The sequence below is a fragment of the Punctularia strigosozonata genome (assembly GCF_000264995.1).
Source record: "Punctularia strigosozonata HHB-11173 SS5 unplaced genomic scaffold PUNSTscaffold_1, whole genome shotgun sequence".
Lineage (NCBI taxonomy): Eukaryota > Fungi > Basidiomycota > Agaricomycetes > Corticiales > Punctulariaceae > Punctularia > Punctularia strigosozonata.
The window spans coordinates 1,426,868-1,447,676 of NW_006767433.1; the positions used below are offsets into that span (position 1 = coordinate 1,426,868).

General features: G+C 56.4%; 10 protein-coding genes across 10 annotated transcripts; 6 read left to right on the forward strand and 4 right to left on the reverse strand.

The window, feature by feature from the left end:
* The first annotated feature begins 4 nt into the window (after positions 1-4).
* PUNSTDRAFT_48512 (6-phosphogluconolactonase) lies at positions 5-4,717 on the forward strand. Its single transcript, XM_007378420.1, has 6 exons — positions 5-263; positions 327-1,265; positions 1,318-1,945; positions 1,996-2,951; positions 3,005-4,123; positions 4,179-4,717. Exons 1-2 carry the CDS (start codon positions 67-69, stop codon positions 895-897), a joined length of 768 nt encoding a protein of 255 aa, XP_007378482.1. The 5' UTR covers positions 5-66; the 3' UTR covers positions 898-1,265; positions 1,318-1,945; positions 1,996-2,951; positions 3,005-4,123; positions 4,179-4,717.
* Positions 4,718-4,981: 264 nt separating this feature from the next.
* PUNSTDRAFT_140079 (acyltransferase ChoActase/COT/CPT) lies at positions 4,982-9,824 on the reverse strand (the record flags this gene model as incomplete). The annotated part of the gene is made up of 20 exons (XM_007378421.1): positions 4,982-5,222; positions 5,287-5,367; positions 5,425-5,491; positions 5,551-5,714; positions 5,785-5,893; positions 5,968-6,236; positions 6,288-6,333; positions 6,386-6,595; positions 6,655-7,052; positions 7,112-7,192; positions 7,246-7,849; positions 7,902-8,005; positions 8,064-8,520; positions 8,578-8,829; positions 8,883-8,992; positions 9,055-9,121; positions 9,174-9,354; positions 9,408-9,473; positions 9,520-9,537; positions 9,610-9,824. 12 exons carry the CDS (start codon positions 9,822-9,824, stop codon positions 7,021-7,023), a joined length of 2,187 nt encoding a protein of 728 aa, XP_007378483.1. The 3' UTR covers positions 4,982-5,222; positions 5,287-5,367; positions 5,425-5,491; positions 5,551-5,714; positions 5,785-5,893; positions 5,968-6,236; positions 6,288-6,333; positions 6,386-6,595; positions 6,655-7,020.
* Positions 9,825-10,100: 276 nt separating this feature from the next.
* PUNSTDRAFT_79197 (uncharacterized protein) lies at positions 10,101-12,317 on the reverse strand. The gene is made up of 2 exons (XM_007378422.1): positions 12,008-12,317; positions 10,101-11,935 (listed from the first exon to the last, which is right to left on the reverse strand). Exons 1-2 carry the CDS (start codon positions 12,304-12,306, stop codon positions 10,876-10,878), a joined length of 1,359 nt encoding a protein of 452 aa, XP_007378484.1. The 5' UTR covers positions 12,307-12,317; the 3' UTR covers positions 10,101-10,875.
* Positions 12,318-12,369: 52 nt separating this feature from the next.
* Positions 12,370-13,713, forward strand: PUNSTDRAFT_56321 (uncharacterized protein; the record flags this gene model as incomplete). The annotated part of the gene is made up of 3 exons (XM_007378423.1): positions 12,370-12,834; positions 12,881-13,176; positions 13,254-13,713. The coding sequence occupies 3 exons, from the start codon at positions 12,370-12,372 to the stop codon at positions 13,711-13,713; spliced, it is 1,221 nt and encodes a 406-aa protein (XP_007378485.1).
* Positions 13,714-14,010: 297 nt separating this feature from the next.
* Positions 14,011-14,497, forward strand: PUNSTDRAFT_59718 (Frataxin; the record flags this gene model as incomplete). Its single annotated transcript, XM_007378424.1, has 3 exons — positions 14,011-14,130; positions 14,186-14,280; positions 14,341-14,497. Coding segments are annotated over 3 exons (372 nt in total), but the record flags the coding sequence as incomplete, so codon positions are not given.
* A 161-nt stretch (positions 14,498-14,658) lies between these two features.
* Positions 14,659-15,276, reverse strand: PUNSTDRAFT_33524 (endoplasmic reticulum protein; the record flags this gene model as incomplete). Its single annotated transcript, XM_007378425.2, has 3 exons — positions 14,659-14,728; positions 14,780-15,015; positions 15,067-15,276. Coding segments are annotated over 3 exons (516 nt in total), but the record flags the coding sequence as incomplete, so codon positions are not given.
* Positions 15,277-16,415: 1,139 nt separating this feature from the next.
* PUNSTDRAFT_79204 (uncharacterized protein) lies at positions 16,416-17,228 on the forward strand. Its single transcript, XM_007378426.1, has 3 exons — positions 16,416-16,700; positions 16,754-16,960; positions 17,017-17,228. The coding sequence occupies exons 1-3, from the start codon at positions 16,483-16,485 to the stop codon at positions 17,108-17,110; spliced, it is 519 nt and encodes a 172-aa protein (XP_007378488.1). The 5' UTR covers positions 16,416-16,482; the 3' UTR covers positions 17,111-17,228.
* Positions 17,229-17,531: 303 nt separating this feature from the next.
* On the forward strand, positions 17,532-18,555 carry PUNSTDRAFT_48521 (uncharacterized protein). The gene is made up of 4 exons (XM_007378427.1): positions 17,532-17,696; positions 17,750-17,839; positions 17,892-18,115; positions 18,182-18,555. The coding sequence occupies exons 1-4, from the start codon at positions 17,576-17,578 to the stop codon at positions 18,419-18,421; spliced, it is 675 nt and encodes a 224-aa protein (XP_007378489.1). The 5' UTR covers positions 17,532-17,575; the 3' UTR covers positions 18,422-18,555.
* A 339-nt stretch (positions 18,556-18,894) lies between these two features.
* Positions 18,895-19,404, forward strand: PUNSTDRAFT_57635 (uncharacterized protein; the record flags this gene model as incomplete). The annotated part of the gene is made up of 3 exons (XM_007378428.1): positions 18,895-18,976; positions 19,023-19,200; positions 19,260-19,404. 3 exons carry the CDS (start codon positions 18,895-18,897, stop codon positions 19,402-19,404), a joined length of 405 nt encoding a protein of 134 aa, XP_007378490.1.
* A 151-nt stretch (positions 19,405-19,555) lies between these two features.
* On the reverse strand, positions 19,556-20,802 carry PUNSTDRAFT_129255 (Rhodanese-like protein; the record flags this gene model as incomplete). Its single annotated transcript, XM_007378429.1, has 6 exons — positions 19,556-19,609; positions 19,660-19,969; positions 20,024-20,111; positions 20,162-20,312; positions 20,375-20,508; positions 20,565-20,802. The coding sequence occupies 6 exons, from the start codon at positions 20,800-20,802 to the stop codon at positions 19,556-19,558; spliced, it is 975 nt and encodes a 324-aa protein (XP_007378491.1).
* Positions 20,803-20,809: the final 7 nt, after the last annotated feature.

The window sequence follows — 20,809 nt, forward strand, 5'->3', positions numbered from 1 at the left end:
ATTCGCCTTTCCTACCTGCCTCGATCACCCGGGCACTGCGCCTAACTTATTCATTATATCTGCGACATGACCCAACAAGCCCCAGTGCTATACTCATTCACATCGCCGACCGAGCTCATCGACGCTCTGTCGGCGTTCATCATCAAGGCCCAGAAAGAGGCCATCGAGAAGAAGGGCAGGTTCGCCGTCGCGATCTCGGGCGGATCGCTCCCCAAGCAGCTCAACGGTCTCATCGGCAAGCCAGGCGTCAAATGGGATAAATGGTGAGATTTCGGAGATAAGTACACATCGCTCCGGTTCCGATCTAATCTAGCTCGGGCTCATAGGCAAGTCTACTATGCCGACGAACGTGTCGTCCCGCTCGACCACGAAGACTCGAACCACCGGCTCTGCACGGACGAGCTCTTCTCCAAGGTGCCTATCCCATCGGAGAACATCCACACGATCGACTACTCCCTCGCCGACGACCTCGAGGAGCTCTCGGACGCGTACGAGAAGGAGCTCATCCACGAGTTCGCGATGAAGGACGCCGCGCGCTTCCCCGTCTTCGACCTCATCCTCCTCGGCTTCGGCCCGGACGGGCACACCGCCTCGCTCTTCCCCGGCCACCCGCTCCTGTCCGAGGAGGACCGCTGGGTGGCGTACATCGAGGACTCGCCCAAGCCGCCCCCGAAGCGGATCACGCTCACGTACCCCGTCATCAACCACGCCGCGCGCGTCGCGTTCGTCGCCGCCGGTGCCGGCAAAGCCGACACGCTGCACACGCTCCTCGACGAGCCCGAGAAGGGACTGCCCGCGTCGCGCGTGCGGCTGATGCAGCCCGGGCAGGTGTACTGGTTCGTGGACGACGCGGCGGCGGCGAAGGTGGCGTACCCGAGAACGTCCTTTCAGGAGTGAAACCGATACCACTGCCCGATCGATGCTATAGACAGGGGACGTAGAATTGAATCTCTTGTATGATGCCCGAAAAGTCGCAGCCAATGTATTCTTGTTATGGCCATCTCTTCGTTTACGTACGCGATACGCTTATGATTACTTAACAATCGTATCTGGGTTCCCGAGACAGGCGACGACTTACGATGCGGAGCGTGATTGTCAGGGCACAGGCACTCCTAACTCAGGAAAGATCGCCAACAACACAGTATCCAAAATGAAGACGATCAGGTGCACATTGCATTCTCGCGAAGAGACCGGGTCAATCGCCGCGGCGACGGTCTCACGGCGGATCGCCGGTGTCGGTCCAAGGAGGCATGGTGCTAATGGGCCTGGAGAGACGGTGTTAACCGTAGCTCTCAATGTGCGTGTTGGAATACTCACCAGGGACCTTCTCCAAGAGCCTGTCAATGAGGTTCTCACGAATGGTGACCTGCTCTTCAGGGCTAGGATCCGGAGGTGGAGGCGCTGGCCATCCATCCGGAAACAGGGTACGCTTGCCGATCACGACGGCCTTGGTCACAGTGTCTGCAGATAACACGTAGGTCCCGAGAATGTACGAGAGCAAGTTGTCGAGAAAGGTCATTAATGCTACGACGACCGCGGTGAGTACTCCGAAGATGGTTGACGAAGTCAAACGGTTGTCTGCGCTCATCACAGTCCTAGCAAGCAATAACAATGTGAATGCGTAGCGTGGGGCGAGCAGCTGCAGTGGCTGGGCAGGTGGAACCGTGTCCGATGGAGTGCGGGACATGAGCGAACTAGCCGAAAGGCTTCGTGTCAGGCTCGGGGTGGGTTCAGGCGAGATCGCCGGTGGTGAGGGAACTCGGGCAGCTATTGGTTGTGAATCTTGGTGGTGAAGGTTGACCACCTTGACGAGGAGAAGTAGTCGCTTATAGCCGTCGATAGCGGCCAGACAGAAACCCGAAAGGGTTTGGATAGCCGATAGAAACAGCACAATCAAGGACTGGAAGGAAAACTTTCGCTCCAGAAGCGTAGGCGTGCTCTTTGCCTATTGAATCGTTAAGAAAGGCGTATTTACGCTTGCAGCTCGCACCTCACCTCCCCTGTACTGTGGGTTTGAACCGGACCTCCGAGGAGGTCCAATATCGTCTTCTGTATGAACCATGGTTGCGTGATCTTCGGTATTACACTGTCCAACAGAACCTTCAGAACAATCTCTCGGACGATGTAACGCTCCGGTTCTGAATTGTAATCTTCCGGGGGTAGACAGCTTTCCAATATGTGGTCCACGGCTTGCCGGACGTACTCCGAATGTATCTGTCCATCTGAGGACACGGCCATATGAGGCTGCATTTGATGGAACAGCTGCGGCAGAGACGCTGCCTTGCCAGACGCATAGGACGTGTCCACCTTCGACGCAGCATTACGGTAGTCCTTGTAATGCTGATCTACTAGCGTCGGTATATCGCACAGGATGAGGGGCGCGAGATCGGTGGCCTGCAGACGCGTCTCCAGCGCGCGCAACACCTGCGTCAGGATGCGGTTAATCTCGACGAGAAAGTCCTTGTCGTAGCGCGTGATCTTGGTCCACCAGGGATTGACGAACGCTCTGAGCGCGAGCGCGACGAAGTCGTACAGTTCCGCATGTAATTCCGGGGGCAATCCAGGGGTGGCGAGCAACGGCGGGAGGTCGGCGCCGTGCGGAAGTGCGGGGAACAGAAGCCGCTTCGCCAAAGATAGCGGCTGAGCGGGTTTCTTCGCCCCCAAGTCGGTCGACCTGCTCGACATCACTGATCGCGCCGCCGCCATGGCCGACGACGTCGGCGGTGTTGCTGGACGGGCCGGGCAACGTTCGCTGCGTCACTTCGATTTCCCTTGACGGGGCCGTCGACCCATGTCCACGTGACGGCTCGCCCGGGGGATGGTTTCAGGACGAACTGTTGCCCGTCCAAGGTCTTATTTGTGGATTATCTTTGGCCGTCGAAACGGCCGCTGCAGCGCTTGCCGTCGTCCCTCGCGGGCTCAGACAACCCAGACGCGCTCGCCGACGACCCGTACGTCCCCCGCACGCTCTCCGTCGTCGGGCGCTAACATGGGCGCTGCACAGGTGTCAATGCAGTGATCTCGGTCAGGCCGCAGTACACCGACTTCGACGACCGCCAGCCTTTCTTTTCCGCCCGTTCGTTTCAACCCGCCATGCGCCCTATGCGCCAGCAGATCCAGGACTCTTCTCACCGGCCCATCGCCCGACACTACTATGCTCGGCCGTACAGGCACCATCATGCCCGCGCAGACTCTTCCGGCGGATCGAACACGACGACAATAGTCGCAGTGGTGTGCGGTCTCATCGGCGGCGTCATCGTCATCTTTTTCCTCTTCCAACTCTCCAAGAAAATCTTCCGAAAGAGGGCAGCCCCTCTCCCTCCCGTACAACCGCTCGCGCATCAGCGTGGACGCACCGTCTCGGAGTTCCACGACACCATCGACGCAAGGAAAACGCGCGGCAACACCTGGTACGACGATGCGTATCTCCACCCCATGCGCACCCCGAGTGGGAGCTCCGCGTCCCTGATCGCCGCCAAGGAGCGCGACAGCAGCCTTCCGTCGAATATAGACACCGCCTCCAGCCTTTTCCTTCGCGACGGCACAGGGCGAGAGACCCCCACGTTCGAAGGGGGCGACTCACCCCACGCGGATGAAGATCACCTCCCCGTCCCTCATCGCCCTTTCGTCGACCACCGAGCATCGAGCGCTAGCTCGAGCAATCTCAGTTCGGATGGTCGGTCAGGCAGTCTGGAGGAGCTACGACGAGACTCGATGGACCCTGTGTCTCCTTCCACACCTCCATCGGCATCCAACAGCGGACTGGTTGCTGAAAGCAGCACGCAGCCGCTGGTGAGACCACGCGGTCGACCCAGGGACGATTTCCCCCGACCTCAATCTATGGCCTCCTCTCTCGCCTCCACCAGCAACATCCACGGCCGCCAAGGCGCTCCTCACAGCGCCCATAGCCGCATGCAAATTGTCTTGCCCGCTCCCCTCGCTCCTGAACTATATCCCTTCGGCTCGGAAACAGCGAGCGATGATGGTTCCGCGAATAGACGATTTACCATGGTCGGCGATGACGACGATCCAATGCGACACGTTCGACACAGGACTATCTCCGACGCATGGGCATCGCCGTCGAGCCGCTCGACTTCTCGTCCCAACGTTCCCGACGGCGCCCCAGGTACGTGCCGTTCTCCGTCCATTCGTTTAACACCGCAGTAACCTTCCCTGCGCAGAGGAGCACAGGAGATCGCGCAGCTCGGTGTCGCGACCGCCGCCCCGCCGGCAGTCCAGCAGCGACTCTTCGCGACATCAGCCGCGTCGTGAGAGCACCTCACGCATGCGTCCGCCTGTACCAGCCCTCCCCAGCGGATCGGGCTCTCAGGCCTCGCATTCCCCCCTGGCCCAGTCCCCTCTGGCTGTTTCCGATGTTGACCCCATGAACGCGCCAGCTACGGGGGAGGACGACAATGTCCGCGGGCGCGGCCAGCCGATCGTGCGGCTACATAAACAGGCCTCCGGGACGCAGTCCAAGTCGAAGGAACGTGCACGCAGCCAGTCCCGCGGGCGGGTGCTCAGGAAAGCGAGCACCGCCGTCACGACCGAATCCGAATCGTAACCTCTCCTCTCTTGGATTATGTTTTCTTGGCATCCAATGGGACCTCTCTGTTCATGACCGCGCAACGTACAATCTGACTCTATCACCAGCATCCATTTTACATAGACTCCTGGCGCATTTGACTTATTCGTTTCCTAGCATCTACACTAAACCCCCATCATACGTACTCTCGCGGCACACCTCGCTCCTACTTTCATGTTGGTCGTCGTTACATCTGCGTAATTTACGTTTAGACGTTCCTTCCCGTCAATCGCCGCTACGCGGTCCCCGGCCGACGCCTCCCCGACGGTCGCTGCACTGGCACTTGAGTCACCCTTGGTGATAAGCAATAGCGCGTCCAGTCGAGCGCCAACAGTACTAAATCGTTGACTCGAACGCGCGTTTATCTTAAGTGCTGTCGTAATCGTAATAGAACTCCTCGACGGCGGTGGCGGCGGATAATACGTTCACCATCTCATAAGCGGCGAGAAACACCGAGCTTTCGCACCAGCCGCTACCGTACTTATCAGCTTGCTTGCTCGCGACCATGTCTCTCGCGCTTCGTGCTCGGTCTGCCTTCCCGCGTCTCCAGGCCTTCAGGAATGCGCATGTACGATTCAACTCGGGCGTCGTGCGCGACCCCATGACGGGAGAGGTGACCGCGCCGCCAGACATTCAGGTGCCTCGATGCTTCGCAGTGACTATGCGGCATAGGTCATGTTTGTGCTGACCGACGTGCATAGCTTGGCCGGCTTGAGGTGGAGAGGACGAAGCATCCGAAGCCGACGCCTTCTTCGAAGGACCTGGTATTCGGACATACATTCGTGCGTACGCGCTTGGTTTGCGAGCGAAGGCCGATATTTGAACGCTGCGCTCTGTAGACGGACCATATGCTGACCATCCAATGGACGGCATCTAACGGCTGGGACGCGCCAAAAATCACGCCTTGTCAGTCTCGCAATCCTACGGGCATACCATTGATGATGACGAGCCAAACTTTCGGACAGACGGCCCGCTCAACCTCCATCCCAGTTGCGGCGTGTTCCACTACGCGCAATGTCTCTTCGAGGGTCTTAAGGCCTACCGGGACGCGAACGGCGTGGTGTCTCTGTTCCGTCCGGACATGAACATGAAGCGCATGAATTCCAGTGCCGAGCGCATCTCGTTACCTGTGAGTTTGGCCAAGCGTTCCCGTGCATACACCGAACTGAAACTGATATGCATGGGGTTGATCTTCTCAGACTTTCAACGGCGAAGCCCTCCAGGAATGCATCAAGGAGCTCGTCCGGATAGATAAGCACTGGATACCAGGAGAACCTGGACACAGTCTCTACATCCGCCCTACCCTCAGTGCGCATATGTGCCTGTCATCCACACACGATGATGGCTGACTATCACGTCCGTCCCCCCCATTTTGCTCCCAGTTGGCACCGAGCCCGCCATCGGCATTCACCCTCCCACCTCCGCGCTCCTCTTCGTCATCTGTTCACCTGTCGGCCCCTACTACCCGCAAGGCTTCAAGCCCGTACAGCTTTACGGCACCACCGAGTACTCGCGTGCGCACCCGGGCGGCACTGGCGCATACAAGCTCGGCGCAAACTACGTGCCAGGCGTGATGCCGCAGAAGATGGCGGCGGGCAAGGGATACGTGCAGAACCTCTGGCTGCATGGGCCTGAGCACTATCTGACCGAGGTCAGCTTTTGCGCTGTAATGCTTCGTTCCTTGCTAAAGTGAGATTGTCAGGTCGGCACGATGAACCTCTTCGTCGTCTTCAAGCGTTCGGATGGCAGTAGGTGACCTCATGCATGTTCTCTGCATTCGGACCTCACTTCTGTCCATAGCCCTTGAACTCGTCACACCGCCGCTTGACGGCATGATCCTGCCCGGTGTGACTCGTGACTCCGTGCTGACGCTCGCGCACGATCACCTCTCAGGAAAGGCGGACATCCCTGAGCTCCCCGACAAGCTCGTTGTATCTGAGCGTCCAGTGGCGATGAAGGAGGTGATCGAGGCCGGCAAGTCGGGTAACTTGGTCGAGCTCTTCGGCACAGGTAAGGGCATTTCTGCAGTGGACCGCATGTGGGGAAATCAGGTTGACAACGCATTGCAGGCACCGCTGCTGTCATCAGCCCCGTGGACAAAATAGGCTACCTGGGTCAGGACGTCCACATCCCGACTGGTGAGGACGGCATGGGCCCCGTGTCCAGGCCGCTATGGAAGTACCTCACGGGCATCCAAGTGGGCAGCATATCTCACCCCTGGAGCGTGGTCGTCACGGATTAGTGTCGCTGTTCAATCGGATTTGCTACAGTGTGCGTGCACGAACTGCTACATTAACTGTAGTGCCACCACATTCCAGGATACATCATGGTACATGACACGTCTACTAGTACAACAAGGATTGTTATGATATAAGAGCACAACGTACGGAAACGAGAGCCACTAGCACATTAGGTGCGTGTGACGTCGTCGAAGATCAGTTATATTCGGAAACGTGGATGACTTTGCCTGCCGAATGTAGATGAGCAAGCAAGAAAAGATAGATATTATGTCGTTATCGCGCTCACCAATGGCAGGCCTCCTCGGCGACCGCGTCCTGCGGCCAATTGCCTCCACCTCACCGCTGTCAAAGAACGAATATCCAGAAGCTATGCGCCGATAATCATCACTCTATTCGCAAACAGCATGGCGGGCCACTCACGGACGGTCTCGTCGTCATCCTCATCCTCATCAGAAGTGTGCCCGCCGATCTTCCTCCCAGTCTTGGAGTCACGAAGAACGCCAGAATGGTCGACGAAAGGCGCCGGGCGTTCGTTCACCGACAGATACAGCTGCACCAGGATGCGCTGCACGTCGTGCAAGTATCCGGAGAGCGTATCCAAGAATCGCCGGGTTTGGAGATGCTTCGAGGACGCGCACACGGAGATCATTTCGTCCTTGATGATGTAACCAATGCCATATCCGTCGGCTGCGACGGGGCCGAAGCCGAACAGACGCAATGCTGGATTGCCGCAGTTGGACGTCGAGAGGATGGAGGTGTTGAGCGTTGACCAACCCGGGTCGGTGAAGATAGCAGGCGTCGCAGCTTTGCCGTTGGAGCCCGACGTGGTGTCGCTAGCCGGGGACGTCGGACGGCCGTCGAGCTCGTCCTCGAGTATACCTTTGCGGAAAAGACAGTACAGAGCGTACAAGTGCCTGTCCTGGCCCAGACCCTTGGAGCATTCCCGGGTCAGCTTCACATGCTGCTCGCATGCTTTGCGGAGGGCGGCGATCTTATCTTCTCGTGAAGCGTCCGAGAAGAATGTCTGATGTACCAGAATTAACCGTTCATTCCGCCGTTTTGCGCAGAACACTCACCTTCACGAACGCAACGCTTTCCGGCTGGACGGTCCTGATAGCTTCCGTTCGACCGTGCAAGAAAGACTTGGTCATAGCAGGCTCGTACGTGCATTCAATGCGGCCTTCAGTGACTAGTGTCAGCACGGCGTAACATACTGCAATAGGCAACGAGGACCTCACCATAAAGCCCGAAATACGCCGCCTGGAACGCCATTTGCACGAAGGCATCGGGCGAGAACCCATGGCTCGTGATGAAGTTCTTCCCGTACCCTTTGAACTCGAGCGCCTGACAGTCGTTCTGGCAAATCAAGTCGCTGAGCCGCGTCTCGGCGAACCGGATGCCCGCGCGCAGCTCGGGGCTGAGCTCCCATTCGAGTTTCTTCGGCGAAGTATCAATCTGCTCCAGCACTCCGCCGGTGCCGTTCAGCTTGACGTCCCGTGAGGGCTTATAAGATTTGGCGTGCCGGGATAGCGGGGCGTGGAAGAGCGTCGGCGCAGAGGGGTTGATCGAGCGAGCGAGGAGCATGAGGCCCTCGGTGAAGACGTCCGCAGCATAGCGGAGAACTGTATGACCATCGACGCCGGTATGTTCGAAGTTAATGCCCGCGGAACCGTCGGCCGTGACAATGATTTGCAGCTAATGTTCCGGTTCTCAGAATTGAAATATTCGCTACCGTATATCGCAGGCACGTACCTTATCATACCAACGGTTGGTGCAAGTCCCGATCTGGACGCCGCTCTGGAGGTTATACGTGCCACAAAGATAGTTGTCGCATAGCTCTGCGAGGTTGTTCGGCGCAGCGTCATCCAAGCACACGATGAACAATGAGTTGTAAATCGTCTTGAGACACAAGGCGTTGCCCTTGTGCTTGCTTAGCACTTCCCGATGCGCAGACCATATCTTGCGGTTCTCTGTCGACAAAACGCCCACGGCGTTGCGTGCAACCTGCGCGGATGTTAGAAGCGAGCTCAAGGTCGGTGGGAAAGTCGGGCCGTTACCTCCTGAACCGGAATTTTGTCGGCATCTTTGACGATAGCTTGAAGGTTCCGAAGAATCTCGCGCTCTGTTAGGAGAGGTCGGTTCTCTTCGCACAGAACATCGAACCAGTCTGACCAAAGGCGTCAGAACCAATCCTATCCACTATCAGATAAAGAGAAGACGAGTACGGACAGAATTGGCCACGTCTCATCACGACTATGTGGCTGGACTGCGCATTGGTAACCATTTTGCAGCCATTCTTTTAGGATTTTAATCAGAGACCGCACAACTCTGGATGAACTCGTATGAACCTTGGTCGGAATTCGCGCCGTCCCGAACAGCCGGCTGTACTGGTCCATATCGAGGGGTATCCCGCGGACGGTATCAGGCTCAAGTATGCCTTCCCGCAAGTCATGGATGAAACCGAGGGAGGACATGATCAGGGAGGCCGCGCGAGGGAGTTGAGAGCCCCTATCTGGCGTAGGGTCATTCCTGCAATCCTGATTGGTGCATGTAACTATCAGAAAAGAGCCGTGCACACTTACTCGAGAACGAAAAACGGGTTCAAAGCCAGGACGACCGGATCTGAATGCGATAAATACGATTCATACCTGAGAAACATTAGAAACCATCCGGCTTATTGCTGAGACCGCTCACCAGAAATCCTCGATATAGCTATTGGCTATGTCAGAATAATTGTAAGCAGCATCGAGCTACAGTACTCGCCTTGCTTTGGTCTGGTCGAACCGCTTGAGGCGTTCTTGAAGCTTGGGACCTTCCTGGTGAAGGAACTCGTTCACGGCACGCTTGGTAGCCTCGTGTTCCTCAGGACTCTGCAAGCCCTCAAGCGCCCGGAGATACCGCCTGCACGTATCTTCGAGCGGCGGGATTGGAAGCTTGGGCAGCTTGTCTTGGTAGGCAAGTGTTCTTGACTTGGGGGAGCTGCGCTCGACTGTGGCCATGGTTGTTGGTACAGGCATGATCCCTCGGTCGCAGAGTTAAGTTCCGGGGGGCGCAGCAGGTATCGTGATAGGACAACAGCTGTGTATTCCCAATATATATTCCGTTAGCGGCGAACCAAATGATTGTGGCTAGATTAAGTTTAGAGCAATTCGCAACGCGGGGTCATGCGGGGTAGAGCGGGGGTGGGGTAGCTGCTGGTCGCCGATCACCCACTCAGAGCCCGAGCTGGCCCGAGTCCTCTATGACCAGTTGCGCTCGACGGCAAGCACATCCGGGTGGTTTAGCCAGAAGCCGACGATAGCGGCTGCTACAGTGGTACGGAACCACCGCCACCGATATTCCTGGCGGGATTCCGCTCTTCCTTCAGACTGAGCTCATGGAATACGCAGGGGCTGATGCAAGAAGCCATCCCTGTGTATCACGCGCTTCCATGCTTGCTGGCATCTAGCTTTAGCTTATTATCTTTGACATTAATAGAGCCTATCATTCGCAACGTCATTCGGGGAGCTCGTACGGGAATTTTCTGGCAAGACGCAGGAAAGCGTCTTGCTCGGAGTGGCAAGCCATGCGGCCCGTACGCAAGTTGCAACTCCCATGTTCTTCCACCCGCGTTCAGCCTGCGAACTCTGACGTGTCTGTTACCCAGGACTCGCAATTGGCCTGAACATAATGGCTTTCTGTCATCCTCCATAGTGCTTCTCGGGTTTCGCCCGTGGTCAGGGCGGAACCTAGCGGAACGCCGAGGTCAACCCGTCCAGCCTCGCCGAATGCTTGAATTCAACGCCGGTTCGGGTAGGACTTACAGTCGAATTGGTCGATCGGATGTCGGACGTTTCTCCCATACTTCTTGGCTACCATTGGTCATGCCTTCAGGAGCCAAGGCAGCTGCTCGGTCGTTCATACAGGTCATTGCAATCTGCAAGCAGCGTCACGTTCGCCGTAGCATCACATATGACAGCGTCACCTTACATTTCTAGTACATGCGACGCATCTGAGCTTACCCAGTTCTGTTGACCCTATAGTTGCCCTATAGTCAACATCGGTATGTCCTCAGTAGTCACGTCTGTCCCGCCTCCGGCTGTAGTCGTCATCTCGGCGGTCTTTAGTCCTGCCGTCGTCCCGATCCCTCTGCCTGCCTTCGTTTTTATCCTTGTCTCTGCGCTGAGGATGATCGGAGTCTCTGTCCCGACGGTTGTCGTCATTCCTGTCCCTGCGGCGGTCGTCACGCTCGCGCTCGTGCCGATAATGATCTCTGTCCCGGCCGTCACGCCGATCGTCTGAATCTCTGTTCCTGCGACGATCCGGCGAGGGCGACCTTGAGGGCCTTCGCGAACGGCGCTCGTTACGGCCGTCGCGGCCGGAGGGCGATGCTCGTCTCGAGCCCTCGCGAGAGTCGCTGCCCTCTCTCTCCTTCTTGATCACTGGCACGTACTTCATATCGGGCTTCTTCGAGCGCCTCTTCTTGGGGTCCCCGTCGTCCGGCACCTCACGTTCCTTTGCACCGATGCCAAGCAGTGCGGGCCTTGCTTGAGGCAGCCACGGCTCGACGGGCCCTTTCTTCGTCCGAGAGGCTGCTTGACCCTCTTTCCACCCCATACCGCGTAGCATGGCTGCGCCGAATTGGGAAACGGGCACGCGATCGTAGGCGTCGAGCGTGGCTACGTCAGGAAGCTCCTCCACGTCTTGCTTGTACGCCTCGGCCTCGGTGACGGCCACAGGTTGCCAGCGGTTGCTGGCTGATGGTATGGTGTCGATGATGGGTCCGCCGGCGTCCTCGCCTTTGACGGCGGAGTCGATGAGCGCCTTGATGGCCTTTTGCTCATCTGTGAGCTCTTCCTCCATCTTCTCCTCCGTCTTTGCGTCCTCCTGAGGCGTCTCAGTTCCTTGGAGCCGAGCCCTTTTGGCCTTGAGTTGCAAGCCACTGCGTTGAGGCCCCGAGTTGATGGAGTCCCTAGTGCCCAGCCCACCAACGCTGCCATCTGCGCCTGTGCCGACCTTCCCGCTCTCTGGGACGAACGACTGGCCTCGGCGTTTACGCGCAGCCTCCCTCCAGTCTTTGTTCTGGAGAGCAGGGATGACGAGGGGCCCCTGCGGTTTCTTCTCCTTGAGCCTGCGAGAATTACGTAGATGTACTGATGTTAATTGAGAACCCGAACGGTCGAATGTATGCGGATGGACACACCGCTGTACGCCGAACTGGTCAAAGCCGGTTACAAGTTCGTCCTCGAGCTCCTCGTCACCCTCGTCACTGCTATCCCGCTCATCAAAAGCGCGCGAGTTCTTATTGGACGTGCGCTTCGGCGCCGGGGAGGACGTGTTGCTGCGCGAGAGCGGACTGGGTCTTCTATCATTCGCCGAGAGATGCCTCGGAATGGCAGGAACCTTGAAAGGACCATTGCCATCGGCTTCAGGTTCGGTTCCAGACGAGGCCCCTCGGGACACAGGCGAAGGACGCCTGACGGTGAACGAGACGGAGGACATGGACGTGATGGTCAGTGAAAGAGGACTGAGTCGCCTGGGGTGGCGCGGCTTGAACATGCACTCATGCTCCGACTCAGTCGACCGGCTCGGATACTCTCCAGACGATATGCGACGGTCGACAGTTCGCCACTGATAGCTCGGCCACCTCCCGATCCTCCTACACCTGCGATATCTGAGCTCGATGCTCGCGTATTGTCTCGGCTGTACTCAGACCACGGCAAGAACGTCGGTCTTCAGACCTTGGTTCAGCAATACTATGATCGGTCCGGACGCACGCTGGAGCCTACCTTGCCCTACGAATCTAGACCAGCTGAGGGAAGACGCGTAAACGTAGACAGCAGTGATGATATACTTGTGCTGGTTCATTGTGCCCGTGATAAAGCGGAGCACAAGATAACATTGTCCTCTGCATTTGCCTTGAATGTGCCCGGCCTTCCCGAAGGCCAGTCGATAGTCCTGAGCTGCTCACATACGTTGGAAGAGGCAAGTGCGCACATACCCCAACCGATACCGATTGACCAGGAAACCGTAGATAAGGCATTCGTCGCTGCTTCAGCGACCTGACCTACTACAGTCGCGAAGCTTCCAGTCCGGATCATTCGTCCTCTCTCGTGCATCAGGAACGACGAAGTTCCACCCTGTAACGTCAATATCGTCGTCCTTGCACCACTCGGATCTTCTGCTGGCCACGGTGACCGACAACAATGGCACTCCGCGTTTACCCAATCTCCCGATTTCTCCCTATCCCGCACACCCTGGGACTCCCGTACGTGCCCACTTTGTCACGTCCGCGCCGCCTGCGGGCGATCCGACATGGATGCCATGGATCTTCGGCCTGTACAGCAAATGGGTTTCAGGAACGATCGTGGGGTACGTCCATCCCATCGAACACCGAGATGACGGTACTGAACTTGCCATTTCATGGCTTCGCCACGCGCTATCCACAGATACAGAGACTTTGCTGGACGTGAGGCGAGCCCCGGAACCGACGACGCCTTGACACACCTATTATTTCACCCCCCGCCCACGGCCGGATCGTCGGGCGGGCCCATTGTGGACCAAGAGAGCGGTGCCGTCGTTGGTATTATGCAAGGACATCGGATGGATTACGCGTCTCGCGTAGAGGGCATTAAAGGCTGGGGGGTTCCGAGCGAGGCCGTGTTTGAGGTCAGCCTTCCGTTTCCTTATATCCTTCCAAGGCTTAAGTTTCGATCGCGGCTGACATTCGTCTCCGTTACAGATGTTCAGCCTACCCGGCCTGAATCTGAAGAAATCGTAGATGGTGTACTACTATTGTTTTTAGGAAGCATACTTAACCTTGTATTATTTATTTTGCATTATATAGCCGTTGGATCGCGTCACCGCCAGGATGTCCCTCTCGTGCCAGTCCGCAGTGGCTGTGCTTAACCTTCTTGCCATGTTCTCCGCCTCAGCTGGTGCGACGCGACGGGTGCCGAAGACTGCCCTTACATGTGCTCAATGTATCTTACGGCGTAGCGCACTACACACGTTCTCTCGCAAACTGGCTTATGCTCCGCCAATTACTCCCTCATTTCTTGTCCGCCGATATGCGTCACCCCCGCCCCAGCTAAGCTTGAGGTATCCCTGCATTCTGGCGCATGCTACCGAAAACAGACGCTCATCAGGCTCTCCTATTCCCCATGCATACTCTCACACCCTTACAATCCTGGGTTATGAAGCTCAGCGCATCTACCTCTGCAACAGTACCATAACCTAGCTGATGCCACAATGGACAAGATGCTCGACTCCCTCGAGGGACTGCTAGACAATCTGGGTCGGGCTGATTACGAGGTTGAGTACTCGGTGAGCTAGAGACATCTTCGAGAACTGTCGCATCCTCGCTGATACATTCAGACAGAGCGGCGTGCTGACACTCATCCTCGGTGACAAAGGGACGTATGTCATCAACAAACAACCTCCGAACAAGCAAATTTGGCTCTCCTCGCCATTGAGGTGCGTTTATTCACTCTTCTCCTCCAGTCCGACTATTTCAACTAGCTTGTTGGTATATAGTGGTCCGAAACGATACGATTACTCCGAAGAAGCGGACGACTGGATATATGCCCGAGATGGCAAATCCATGGGCGCGTTGCTTGACGAGGAGCTCTCTGCCGCTGTGGGGCAAGAGGTCAAGCTTGGGCTCAGCCAAGTTTCTGCTCTGGCAGAATGAGCGTTTGTTTGAACCTTCCCTAGGCAAATGAGCCATGGCGGCAAGCGTATTGGAGGATTCATAGAACAAGATACGATGGCGTGCTCCGGGGGCCCGCTCGCGCGTTTCTGCGCGATCTTTGGTTTTCCATGAAGTGTATAGTGTACAGTGCGTCTCTAATCTCATGATGAAGTGCCTTTCGAGCCCTCCTTCGAAACCCAGTCAAGCCATGAACCGGAATAGTTTCTCAAGCTGTGTCTGCAGTCAACAATACCGTACGACACATCATTGAGCGCAACGTACTTAGTATAACCATTACGCTTGGCGACATCTGCCGCACTAGCGCTCCGTTTCCCGCTCCTACAATAGAAGGTGACCTCCTGTTTGGTGCCAGGCTTGTTGAATCCAAAGCGCTCCTTGAAGGTTGCCTTGTCGAGCGCCAGTGCACTAGCAAGGCTAGAAAGTGGTAGGTTGACGGCAGAGGGTATGGATCCTTGACGGACTTCGTCCGGTTCCCGTACGTCAATGAGATACGCGTCCTGACAGAATTGTTCAGTACAGACGGAACACGCCGGGTTAAGAGCACGTACAATTCGAGGAGACTCGCTCATCGCTTTGACTTCTTCATAAGTCACGACGGATGCAGTCCAGTCCTTCTGCAATTCATCGCGGGCGTCGAGGGCCGCTTTCCTGGCTGCCTTTGCCGCCTTTGCCGCTGCGTCTGCAGTTCCTGAAGCTGGTGATTGTGTCGAGTTCCAGCGAGCAGTCTGCACGATCCGAGGAGCAATGGCTGTAGCTATGGGTCTAGCGGCGAGCATCCTTGACGCCCTGAACGCGCCGCGGGCAGACTGTAGCGTAGCAGATAACGACATAGTGCAGATGTTCCCAACGTTCCTTTCGTCGAAGCAGGTGGATGAGCAATCCCCAGCAAAGCACGCAAGACTGAGAAATATACTTGCTCTGGAAACGAATTCCGATGATGACGACCAAATCAAGTCACGTGAGTGAGATGGTGGGAGACTATGAGGTGAGCATGAGCGGGATTCGCCATTGGTCAGATGTGGGTTGCGGCATTTCCGCGCGCTCGTCCGTTCCTCCTCACGACACCCATCGTCCGACCGCATCCACTGCTGCTTTCTTCGCTCTGCATTGAGTCTGGGGCTGCTAAGGACGGAAAAGAGCTTTAACAGAGGCTGGGCGGGAGCGTTCTGCTCAACAAGCCCAACCATTGCGCTTTTCGCTCGGCGACGTCACGGACGACCCCCTGGGCTGCCGGGAACACGAGAAGACAGTGGCGAAGAAGATCCTCAAACTATGGTCCTTGCGACTTTTCTCTGCAGGCAATGGATGCTACGTTCATGATTCTCGAAAGGACTACACGATCCACACCCATCTCGTCGCTTCTTTCCGCGTCATATGACTCTCGATGACCACCAGTTGCGGTGAAGAGACTCTGCCCGATCCAGTGAGAGCGTAGTTCTCGGAATCTGGGTTCTGTGGCGCATTGCCCTGCTTGCCTCGAGACCTAGCGGGAATCTTATTTACACATACCAATCTCTGGTCATAGCGGTCTGGTATCTGTCCCGAGCGCTTTCTCTCACACGCTACGATTTTCTACGAGATGACGACCAAATATCTCTTTCTTTCCATGAAGTACCCGATCACCAGTACAACCCGCGATCAACCTCTGGATTTTCACTCCATACATCATACACATCCTTGCGGTGCGTGGAGCTTATGCGGACCGAGGGCACGATTGTTGGCTGCCGTAGGTAAGCGTGATTATACACAACCGTGTTTTATGCACACGAAACTCGAAATCCTCGTTTCTCAACATTTCGTCTCCCTTCAACCCGCTCGCAAAGTGACTGGGGCCGAGTCTGCCGGGCCGCTCTCGGATGTTTAACCTTGTTTGGTTGGCTTCCCCGCCACTTGGGAACTGACCGTGATCGCGGTTCCCCAACTCGTTCCCAGCAGCCCCTCCACCTCCACTTATCGTATACACCATGGACAGGACTACGTCGACCGACAATACGACCGTTACGGTCGCGATGATGACGCCCTTCTTACACTTCACAAGTGGAGACGCGCTGTTCTTCAAGGCGTGGACGCCATCGTCAGCTGGCGCCCTCGCCGGAGCGTCCATTGGATTGTTTTTCCTTGCCGTGTTCGAGCGCTGGCTTGCTGCGATGCGAGGTGTTCTGGCCATTCACTGGCACAAGAGGTCTGCGGTATCTTCTCACATGAATCCGTTGAGGTTCTGACTCCTGTCGATAGAGCCCTCCAAATGATGTCCGAGTCAACTGGCCCATCGCAGCCATCTGGTAACGAAGGAGCGCCGAAGGGCAATGAATCGTCCTCCTCACTGTCGAGGAAAGGACGTGCTCGTCGCGCTCCAGCTTTCATTGCTTCGCACGACTTGCCTCGCGGAGCTATTTTCGCTGTGCAGGCGCTCGTGGGCTATCTCCTTATGCTGGCAGTCATGTAGGCTCCCCGCACTTTTGATGCACCGGCCGACGTTGACAGCGTTGCATACGCAGGACCTTCCAAGCTGCCTACATTATCTGCATCATCGCGGGTTCTGGCGCTGGCGAGATGGCCTTTGGCCGGTGGGGCACGGGCAATGGCCATTAGGGGTTACCTCGTTCGCACAATGTATCACCATCTTCATCGTAGTGTAGTTGCTGCTATGCGCTGTACTTCCCTCCTTGTCCGTCCAGCTAAGCGTAACGATCAGAACACGACATGTGGCATCAAGGAAGTAGTCCGTTCTTGCGCCGTGGCGCCGTGGACCAGTCCGCTACATCCGAGAGTTCGTGCCTATCTTTGCTCTCCTGCGAACTGGCTTTGGGAGGAGAAGTCAGGAACGTGCTTGAAACTGCTATTCGTAGCGTCCGACGGGCGGCACCCCGTAAGATACGGCTTAGCGACGACCGGCATGACCAGTAAACATAGCCAAAGGAAGGTGAAAAACTTTTTCGCCGGGAAAGTGCCCGCTTCCGGTGCTGGTGTGGCGGATGATAAAAGCTTCCCTTCTCCGGGATAGACCTCCACTGAAGCTCCTCGACGACGCTTTCCAAGCTCTTTACGACTATAATCATGCGCTTCGCTACCCTCGCCGCTATCGCCAGCCTGTTCGCTGCCGCGAATGCGCACTTCCAGCTTCAGTTCCCCACTCCTCGTGGGCCTTTTGTTGAGGACGATGAGCCTCACTTCTGCGGTAAGCGTGTTCCGAGTTAATACAGACACACGATTGATTCGTTGGGCTTGTAGATGGCTACACTGACGCTGTCAGCAACCGCAGCACCTTCCCGCTGACTGGCGGGTTTATTTCGTTGAACAGCGAGCACCCGAAGTGGACGAGTGAGGTTTCTCCCTAAAGACTGCTTTACTTGCGCCTGACAGCAGTTCACAGTTGGCGTCTTGATCTCGACTGTTCAAAACCCTAACTCGTTCGACAACTTCACAACGGCAAACAACCAGAGCCAGTTCGTCGTTCCTTTCCAGCAGAAAAACGGCGAGGGCCTGTTCTGCCTCGGCCCCATCGACATCGGAAACCTCGGTATCTCCGGTGTCAATGACGGCGCGAACGTTACCCTCGAGTTTGTCTTCGACGGCGGTGACGGCGATCTGTACCAGGTTTGCATCGATCACCTACGTCGTCGTATGCGCTGATACTCACATGCACAACTATCTCGTCCATAGTGCGCCGACCTAACTCTCTCGAGCAACTTCACGGTGCCCTCCGGTACTGCCGGCAGCTGCTCTAATGTCACCGTGACCGAGGCATCGTCATCCGCGGGGGCGACAGCGACCTCTCCGTCTGGCTCCGCAAGCGGGTCCGCAGCCTCGTCAACGCAGACGGCCAGCAGCGCCGATACGCTCAGGATATCGGGCTTTACTGCGTTCCTTTTCGCCGCAGGAGGCGTACTTGCTGCGCTCTGAGTTTTTCACACAGCTATTTGTGAGGGGAATAGGGGGCTTTGGGGCTGTGTAAGCGTCACGTTAAAACACATGGCTGTACAGTAATACGATCGAGGGGATGACGAACCTTCTTTTGTCTCGCCGCGTAGTGACTCGTCAGCGCTGCGCAAACATGTTGGGGCCGCCCCCTGACAGGGTAGGCAATTGCGTGTGTCTCGCTCGGAGGTACGGCCGGATTGCGGCCTGAATTTGACTCCTCTTCATAGAGTTGCTGACACCTTGCCGTTGACGCGTGTCCGATGGCGGCTTATGGCGGACGCAGGGCTATGTAATCCAATCAAATGGCACTGTCATTGCTGTTCCGAGCGTGGCCGATATAACATCTCCGCACGACACAAAGGAGGCCCCGCTTTGGATTGTGTACTACGCCAGCAGGCTGTCCATGGGCGACCGCTCCTCGAGACGCGATGCCAATAATTAAAATCCCATCCTTTATGCGCCGAAAACCGGAAGCGGCATGGGAAGTGGTAGACCATCGTATGGTAAACCCCGTGCCTATGCTTGACGAGGAAGAAGGTGAGCACTCATGGAGCGAACGTGGGATTGAAACTCATAGTGCGAGGATCTGCAGACGTCCTGGAGCTAGTGGACATTGCCGATGAGGAGCTGAGGGCAACATACCTCTTCGATGTCCACAGACTCTCCAAAACACAGCTGCGCAATGCTGTAGCGTTCGCTCAGCATCAACTCCGGGAGGAGTTGGAGCATAGCGGCGAGTTCAACGTCTTTATGATGGAGGGGTGAGTGGAAGGAAATCAATTGTGTTGTGACCAAGGCTGACACACGTTGTCCAATCCAGCTGGCAGTTAACTCTACTCCGGAAGGGGAAGAAGTTCCGGATCAAGATCCAATATCGCGGTCTTCCTGCGCGAGTGATAGGGAAGACGTCCCCGCCTGAGCCACCACCATTTCTCGACCTGCTATGTACCTTGGCGCTCAGTTGAGGAAATCCGAGGGAATGCACGACGTATTTATATCGCAGCATGTGTATAACAGTAGAACCGCACGTACCACTCACTCCATGTATGTCTGTACACAAGGTTGATGTCGATCCTCGCATGTAACAAGTAGCATTGAAACAAGTAGCCGATACATCTATGCAGCCTTCTCGATGACGCTGGATGCCCTCGATGCATACCCGGTCCAAGACTATTCACAATCCGTCAGCAATCGTGGTGAGTGGATGTACAATGACATACCTCATCGTACAGGGCGATTTTAGGAACCTCGAGAAGCTTCAAGCCGAGCCACAGCACTCCGGCCGTCATACCGCTGCCGCAAGTTGTGACGACGCGCCGCTCGCCTTGCTTGACCTGCCGCCCAAACTCAGGGCCCAGGACATCCAATAGCTCTTTTTCAAGCTCGGCAGGTGACTTGAATGTGGTGTACTTCTCATCCGAGTTCGAAATGTCGTTCGATTGGAGGAATGCGTTGAATGGTAGAGAGAAGGAGTTCGGAATATGCCCAGAAGACATGCCGGATCGTGGTTCAGGATCCGTACCTAGCCAGCTACCCAAGGAAAAGTCAGAAATGCAACCCGAAGCTGCATCGGGTCGTGCTTACCGACCACGAGACCGAGCGTCCAATACCAGCTCAGCTTCAGGACTCGCGGTGGGCTGTCGCTCCGAGTTCGCGACAATATCCTCATAACCTGCACAGGGATGAAGCGTGCCTCGTCGCACCACCTCAGTCGCGACTTACCCCGGACAACATGCTCGTCCAATGTTGGCGTCGGGTACGCAGTCTTTTCTGGGGTCTTGATAGGGCCGGATTCGGTATCATAGCCAGCGACTATCCAGGCAGGCAGACCACCGTTCAGGACGGATGAGTTCGCATGCCCAAATGCCCTGAACTGTTTCACCAAGAACCGTGTTGACAAGCAGCACGGCATTGCAATTGTAGGTGGCGCCTCACCATGTATAGAGCGCGTGGAGAGGAGAAAACGCCATGTGTATCATAACTGCAATTAAGGAATGTCATGGAAGAAACCAGCGACGAGGGAACTACGAACATAACTACCCGGGAAGAGGGCTCAATGCCGAACTCCTCTGTCGTAGTTTAAGCGATGTCGGGCTCATGACAATGAAGAACGAACATGACATACCGCACGCATCTGCGAATACGCGAGGAGCGGGCAGCATATGTTTTAATCCAAGCTCATGTTTGCTAGCCACGGCGTCCAGGTCCAAGAACTGAGCGCCAGGGATTCTCTTTGCAAGGAGTTCCTCTTTCGGTTTGCGAGGAGATCCTGGCATGAACCAGCTCGCGTCCAGCACCTTGGCGCCCGAGTTCTCAAGCTCCTTCAGCTCATGAGGGCTCACGAGAAGAGGAGCAGTAGACATGGCTCGG